This window comes from Octopus bimaculoides, chromosome 5, assembly GCF_001194135.2.
Source record: "Octopus bimaculoides isolate UCB-OBI-ISO-001 chromosome 5, ASM119413v2, whole genome shotgun sequence".
Taxonomy (NCBI): domain Eukaryota; kingdom Metazoa; phylum Mollusca; class Cephalopoda; order Octopoda; family Octopodidae; genus Octopus; species Octopus bimaculoides.
Genome location: NC_068985.1, coordinates 77,031,550 through 77,039,669, shown reverse-complemented (window position 1 = coordinate 77,039,669; position 8,120 = coordinate 77,031,550). Strand labels below are relative to the sequence as shown.

Sequence of the window (8,120 nt, the reverse complement as noted above, 5' to 3'; positions counted from 1 at the left end):
AGTAGTAGTAGTACTAGTAGTAGTAGCAGCAGCAGTAGTAGTAGTAGTACTAGTAGTAGTAGTAGTAGTAGTAGTAGTAGCAGCAGCAGCAGCAGTAGTAGTAGTAGTAGTAGTAGTAGTAGTAGTAATAGTAGTAGTAGTAGTAGTAGTAGTAGCAGTAGTAGTAGCAGTAGTAGTAGTAGTAGTTGTAGTAACAGCAGCAGCAGCAGCAGCAGTAATAGTAGTAGTAGGTAGTGCATTGACTTACCGCGCCCTGACATTTTTCAGAGGGATTTTGTCGAATGACTTCAACTGACTCAGCTACATCTTTCTCAAAGCGTTCTACAACCTCAGGTTTAGTGTGTGCCAAGGTGACACACATGTGAATACTGGAATATGGAACAGAAGAAAGAGAAAAGAAAAACAAATCTTTAAAATCTATTTATACCAACAGACAGTATTTCTCATATATTTTTTTCTTTACATCATCATCATCATCATCATCATCTAACATCTGCTTTCCATGCTGACATGGGTTAGACAGTCTGACTGGGACTGATAAGCTGGAGAGCTGCACCAGGTTCCAGTCTAATTTGACATGGTTTCTATGGCTGGATGACCTTCCTAATGCCAACCACACTGTGAGTGTAATGAGTGCTTTTTACGTGAGACCGGCACAGGTGCCATCTACATGACACTGGCAAAGGTCACGACTACAGTTTCACTTGGCTCGAAGAATCTTCTTAAGCACAGCATATTGCCATGGTCTCAGTCACTCGTCATCGCCTCCATGAGGCCCAACATTCAAAGAGCATGCTTCACCATCTCATCCATCACCTCCGTAAGGCCCAAACATTCGAAGATCATTTCAAAGATCATGCTATCAGCAACGATCATGATTACAATTACATGGATGCCATTTACATGACACCAGCAATGGCCACGACTACAATTTCACTTGGTTTGATGAGTCATCTCAAGCACAGCATATTGTCAAAGGTGTCTGTCACTAGTCACCACTTCTGTGAGGCCCATCAATTTTAAAACAAATGCTATGGATGCCCATTTGTAGCAAGATTTTCAGGAACATAGCACTTCCATAATCTGAGAGTGACTGTTAGATGTTTGAAAAGTCAGCCGCAAAGAATTATATATATAGTATGTGGCTGTGTCGCTGAGAAGTTTTCTTCCCAACCACATGGTTTCAGGTTCTTTCCCTCTGCGAAGCACCTTGGAAAAGTGTCTTCTACTATAACCCTGGGCTGACCAATGCCTTGTAAGTGGATTCGGTAAATAGTGGATTCCACTGAGGTCAACTTTGCTGTTCATCCTCTTAGGGTTGATAAAATAAGCACCACTCAAGTATTGGGATCAATACAATTGACTCACCCCTTCCCAGAATCCGCTGGCCTTGTGTCAAAATTTGAAACCAATATTAGGTCAATGTAAATACTCAAACTAAGGCACCAAGTTGGTAGAATTGTTACTGCACCAGGCAAACTGTTTAGTGGAATTTCATTTGTCTTTACATCCAGAGTTCAAATGCCGCTGGGGTCAACTTTGCCTTTCATCACTTCAAGGTCAATAAAATAAATACTAGTTGCTGGGTCAATGTAATCAACTATTCCCCCACCAAACTTGCTGACCTTGCACCAAAATTTGAAGCCAATACAAATATTCAAACTTACCTAGGAGGAAATTGCAGTGGATTCAGAGTCCAGCCTTTTGCAGTAAGTGCATCAGACAAACGATAGATATCAAACTCCTTTGAAGTAAAAGCAATAACAGACATCTTAGGATCACCTAGTACCTCAATACCATGGATGTTTTTCATACTGGAATAGAAATCAGTAAGGTTTTAGGTTAACTAAAGTTCTGGTAAGTTTTAATTTATAACTAGTTTAGTTCTATGATAGTTATAGCACTGGTTGATATAAGAGCAATGCAGAGCAGAAACTGTGAAGAATAATAAAATAAGAAAAGAAAAAAAGAAAAAAATGGTTAAATGTTAATAATAATTGTTTAGAATCTCTGAACAGAAAGAGCTTTCTGCTAAAGGGCAGTTTAATCTTTATCATTCAGCCATAGAAGCCATGCACCAACAGACAGTAGAGCTTGGCGCAGTCTTCTTACTTGCCAGCTCCTGATAAACCAGCCAACCTAAGCCAGCAGAAAAGTAAGATGTTAACTGATGATGATAATGATGATGATGACTTTCACTAATATGATTTTATATTCATCATCATCATTTAACATCCATGTTCCATGCTGGCAATAATTCTGAAAATTTAGTGTTAGGTCGCTCTCAAGCAGTACTGGTAACATGTAACCCAGTACAACCTGTCGCATGGTTGGATCATTGGTAACTAAGCCAGTAGCCCCACCAGGCTTGCTTGGTGAGGAGTCTGATTTATTGGACATCCTGCAGGAACAATAAACAAAACCCATCAAAGGGCAGAGGATCTCAAGAGAGTCAGCAGCTATCCAACAATGTGTGATGGCACATGGCCTAATGGTTGGGACACTGCATTCATGATCGTAAGATCATGGTGTTAATTTCCAGACTGGCTGTGTGTTGTGTTCTTGAGCAAAACACTCCATTTCATGATGCTGTAAATGGGTAACCTTGTGAAAGACTGGCATACAAAGGTGAGATGGTGACTGATAAATCACCCAAATGGTGGTCTCACAAGTCATGTGGTCACAAGTCATGGTGGTCTCACAAGTCACAAGGGATGAATAGTACAACCCATACTATGAATCCCAACTGGCTGGGATTGGTTGTTCAACCACATTGAAGGATGAATAAATGAAAGTAAATGCTGCTAAAGACATCCAAGGGTGACGATTATTAAACTTGGTGGTTGATTAAGTCTCACAACCCAATATTCATTGATACTCACATTGAATTCAAATTTAAATGTAATTCAATTGAACTATTAAAGAAAATTAAAGCATAAACTATAAATGCTGTAGTTACACTTTAGCCATAGCTCGTGCTGTAGAGATGATTTTCCAGGCAGCATCAACGTAACCTTCCATACCAGTAAACATCATAGTTGCCCAACAAGAAGCAATTTCTGAGCCTGCTCGGCTACCTAGAGAAAAATTCAATAACATATGTTAAGTAAAGTATTCTACATAATAGATGATGGCTATGGTATGCCTACCCTTACAGTTTGCATCTGCAGTCTGGAACACCCATCTTGTCCAGAATATTGATCTATAAGAAGTCAGCCAGAGATGTGTAACTAGATGAACACCCTCCATCTGTTACTTACCATATTTTTAATATTTTGCCTTTCTGGGCATCGACCATAGTAAAGCTTTGAAATCTAACAGCTGATATGATAGAAATCCACAAGATTATCCACCATCTTTCTAACAACAACCTTGGCCACTTATTTTGAAATAAATATCTTAACCATCCATGGATATCATCATTATTTAATGTGCATGCACTAACATCCTCTTGAAACAGGATTAAATCATTTTGTCCAAAAGCTTCTATGCTTTCACATCCCCTAGTCACCTGGTTGATTTGTTACGACCATCCCACCCATGCTAGCATGGAAGGTGGATGTTAAACGATGGTGGTGATGATGATGTGTCTATGTGTTTGAGAAGTTTTGTTTTCTAAACACTGTATGGCACTGTGGGCAAGTGTCTTCTAATATAGACCTTGTGAGTGGACTTGGTAGGCAGGATCTGTAAGAAACTTGTATACATATGTGTGTGTGTTTGTGTCCATGTCCCCTTGTGTAGACATCATGTGGTGCTTGTAAATGAGCATCATCATTTCCAGTCTTCTGAGAAAAATATGTTTAACTATGGAAAAATATTACATTGTTTGGAATCGAGTGAAGGTTGGTGACAGGACGATCATCCAGCACTAGAAAATCTGCCTCAACCACAACAAACACTGTCCGACCCATGAAAGTATAAAAAAGTGGATGTTAAACGATGATGATAATGATGATGATGACAACAACAACGACATCGATGATGATGATGATGATGTTGATGATGAGGAGGAAGCAGAGGAGGATCTCTCAAAATTGTGTTTCCATTTGCCAACGCACTCCTAATAAGGGAGACTCATAACACAGTTGTTCAAACTGCTAGATATGGTGGAGGTGGGGTGATGGTGGGCAGTGGAAAACAAAAGAAAAATAGAAAGAAAGACAAAAAAAATCATGATACCTGCAAATGTGGGAGTAGCATATATTCCACCGGGCCAATTTGTAATGCTAAACCACTGGAATTTACGATAGCTGGGGTCTTTGTACACCAAAACAGCAGAGCCTTTAGGCGCTTGGCCATACTGGAAACAACATCAAACACAATGATTTAATAACAAAAACATTTCAAAACATTAAAAAAAAACTGAAAGCAACAAACTAAAATATTTATGAAACTCTTGAAGGCCCAATCTGAAAATTAATGACAGAACAAAAACAACAACAGTAGCATCTGTCACAGCCACTGCAGGATGAAGCTGTCTAATTTATTAGTTCCAAATACTGTGAGATAAAGATATACAGAAATGTTCGTTTAAATGATGCTTAATTTGATGAAAGAAAGATAAAGAATAAAACTTTACCTTGTGTGTGTCTGCTGAAATACTTGTTACACCAGGGAGACGGAAATCAACTGGGTCCATATGGAAACCAGCTCTCTCCAGAAATGGAACAAGGAAACCACCCAAACAACAATCACAGTGAACTGGAATGTTGTACTTTAAACCAAGCTGGAGGAATTGTTTTGAAAATAAAACAGAAGAGAAAACATATTTATTAAAAAATATAAACAAACATGTTAATTAGGAAAAGGTATTTAAGGCTTTTAAATTTTATTAATAAGTAATTTCTAACAGGAGCAAAACACATTTTGCGGGAGAGCACAATTGATTTAAATGTCCTATATACTTATATGTGAAGACAAGTGGCTTAGTGGTTAAGGTATTCAGCTCATGATCATAAGGTTGTGAATTCAATTTCCAATGACATGCTGTGTCCATGTGCAAGACACTTTATTTCACATTGTTCCAGTCCACTCAGCTGGCAAAAATGAGTAGTAGTTGTATTTTAAAGGGGCAGCCTTGTCACATTCTGTGTTACGTTGAATCTCCTTGAGAACTACATAAAGGGTACACATGTCTGTGAAGTGCTTAGCCACATGCATATTAATTTCACAAGCAGGTTGTTCCATTGATCGGAGCAACTGGAACCCTCATCATCATAACTGACTGAGTGCCAGTTTAGTTTTATATGCTTATATTTAACTGTCATTTATTTTACCAAGCTTTAAAGAGCAAAAGGCAAAGTTCACTTCTGTGGTTTATGATATGCTGATTTGGCTGACAATTTATGTTTTGGATACACATGTCTGTGGGATATCCAACCACTTGCATATTAATTTAAAAAGTCAAATATTCAATTCATCAAACAACTGAAATTGTCAAAACCAACAGACAACTCAATCCATCAATTCAAACTTAATAAAAGCTTTTATGTTATGTAACTACGCCAAACACAAAACTCGGCTCTCTTCAATCTACTTAGCAAACAAGTTCTACTTCTACTCCAAAGTTGAGTAAGTTAACTATAATGGGTTAAGTAGCAGCTGTGAAAACAATTTCTCCATCAATATGTAAATATACACAATTGCATAAACATCTTACAAGTATAATAAAATAAAACAGTGTGTGAGTGTGCACACACACACACGTGTTGTCTTTTTGAGTAGACATGCTGACCAACTAATGAAATAGTTGTAAACTCATATTCTATTACAAGTGTTATGTCACATACCAGGAAGAGACACTCAACTTTCAAGGATTTCCATCATGAAAAGCTGAAATAGCTACACAGAATCAACATACATTTCAACACTGTAAACTAACCAAATGGTCACTTATTTTGTTTAGAAACAACATTTAATGCTTCTTGTAGCAAATCTTCAAATACATTTTAGCTTTCTTATATTACACAGCCTTAAGACAAGTTTATTTATTAATTTTTATAATCATATAAATTACAGCAAAATATGATAGAAGTCATGCTTACCTCAGAAATTTCTCCTATTGGATCAATAATACCATGTGGAAACTGTGGGGCCGAACCAACTAACTGTAAAAGATAGAATTTTAAAATGAGATTCATTTTCTAAAGACTTAACCTTAGTGAAAATAAGGGAACCTCTATGAGAGGCCCTAAACCTGTAAGAAATAGCTAAATCCCTTTTACTCTTTTAACCCATTCACATTCAGATTACTCAGTCAAATGTAATGCATATTTATTCATACTATTTTGAATTAATCATGCACTACCGTGTAACTTCAAGATCTTGATGATGTGATTGTTTATTTCAAGAATGACATTGTAGGGCTGGTGTGAAGAGCCAGATCTAGCTAGTTTGAAAGTTAAATGGTAGAATATTTGGGCTGGAAATAGCAGATTAAAATGCAAGTGGGTTCAATTGTACTATGTCATCATTAAAATGGAAGGACACATTAAATAACAATGTCTAAGAAACACTGACTAAAATCTAGATAGAGAGGTCATGATGGAATACTTTTGGTCTTAGATCTGGTCATTCAAAGCTTACCTATACAACAACAGCAATAGCTAAATGAAAGAACCTCTATATGGTCATCAAACCTACAAGAAAAACCAACTAAATCTCTTTCAAATCATACTCTACCATGTTAAAAAAAATGAAGGATAGATTGTACTATGTAGTCCAAGGTAGACTAAGAACAAAAGACTAGATGGTCATGGCTGGAATGCCTTGGGTCATAAGTTTGCTCATTTGAAGTCATCTGAAGCTAAACATCAAGAATCTAAAATGTTATTATATACACATCAGAGTAAAGAGATTGCTTTTACACATGGACATTTATTTACAAACTGACAGAAGGTGCTTGCCATTATTTAAGACAAGATTGCAAGTGCTCAAAGGTTATGAGTTAAAAAAAAGTGTTACTGGCAATTTGTCTTTTTTTTAAACACTTTTATTCCGCATTTCTTCGGTAGGTAACAGAGATGTCAGGAACAGGAGCCAAATGTTACCTGTGAAAGACTAGAATCCTATCCAGAGAGGGAAGTTTTACCCCTCACCCACAACTTGCTCATTAAAACCAAAGCTAAGCACCAACCCTTGAATGGTCTTCATGTTCTTATGAGGCATTTTAGATACTTACATCTTATCTGACATTACATAGATTCCTAAACAAAAATCTAAATCACTTTAAATCCAATCTACAATTTCCCAGAGTTCTTCCATGATTTAGCCTTGAACATTTTTAGTGTTTCAGCAGCACCGTTTTGCACAACAGTGTACTGTTAATACAAAAGGGGAGACTTGTTTCAAAGCCAAGCTTTGTAAGCCCCCTTCTTTGCTCAGATGGCATTTTTAACTTTGTGGTTAAACCAGGAAGTTCTTTTACCACCTGGCATCACACTGAGACAATTTCATCCACAGCATTGTGCAGCTGAAGAAGAAACTGTTGAACAAAACAATCTCCACTCTGTTTCAACATCCTCAGATTGTTTAGGAAGGTCTTTGGAAGAGATGCTTGAGTACTCTACAGCCATGACCTTCCCTGAATAGTGAACAGAGACGATGGATGGATGAATATAAAAATGAAATGTTAGAATCATACTTACAAGACATGTGTTTCTATTGATGGCTCGTTTCATAGCATTAACATCAACTTTCTTTGTAACAGGGTCTACTGGAATATGAGTAAGCCTCATTCGTAACACCATGGCAGCCTGTGAATGTATAAGTAAAAGCAGTAACAATATGAATGCTAACATAAGCTAACACTACATGACACCTTGGGCAAGTATTTTCTACTATAGTCTAGGGCGAGTGGATTTGGTAGATGGAAACTGAAAGAAGTCCATCGTATGTGCATATATATATATATATATATATATATATATATACAAGAGTAAGCACATAAATGTGCAACAAGGTGGAAAAGAGAGTACTCAAATACCAGAGGTAGAGTAATATGCTTTATTTAAAAGCATATTTGTTAGAACTAACAAAACTGTCCGATGAATGGGAACGTGAAACTCCGAGTAACAGTTTTTTGTTATATTTCTGCTGCTTTTAAATAAAGTATATAT

General features: G+C 37.0%; 1 protein-coding gene across 1 annotated transcript in view; it reads right to left on the bottom strand.

Moving 5' to 3' along the window:
* The window catches only part of LOC106879041 (sphingosine-1-phosphate lyase 1), a 54,104-nt gene that overhangs the window by 3,151 nt on the left and 42,833 nt on the right, over window positions 1–8,120 (bottom strand). The window contains exons 8-14 of the mRNA XM_014928455.2: window positions 7,650–7,757; window positions 6,048–6,110; window positions 4,583–4,729; window positions 4,183–4,303; window positions 2,960–3,077; window positions 1,668–1,814; window positions 248–368 (exon numbers count right to left, since the gene is read on the bottom strand). Of these exons, the coding sequence (XP_014783941.1) occupies window positions 248–368; window positions 1,668–1,814; window positions 2,960–3,077; window positions 4,183–4,303; window positions 4,583–4,729; window positions 6,048–6,110; window positions 7,650–7,757 (825 nt within the window). The remainder of the gene's footprint in view (window positions 1–247; window positions 369–1,667; window positions 1,815–2,959; window positions 3,078–4,182; window positions 4,304–4,582; window positions 4,730–6,047; window positions 6,111–7,649; window positions 7,758–8,120) is intronic.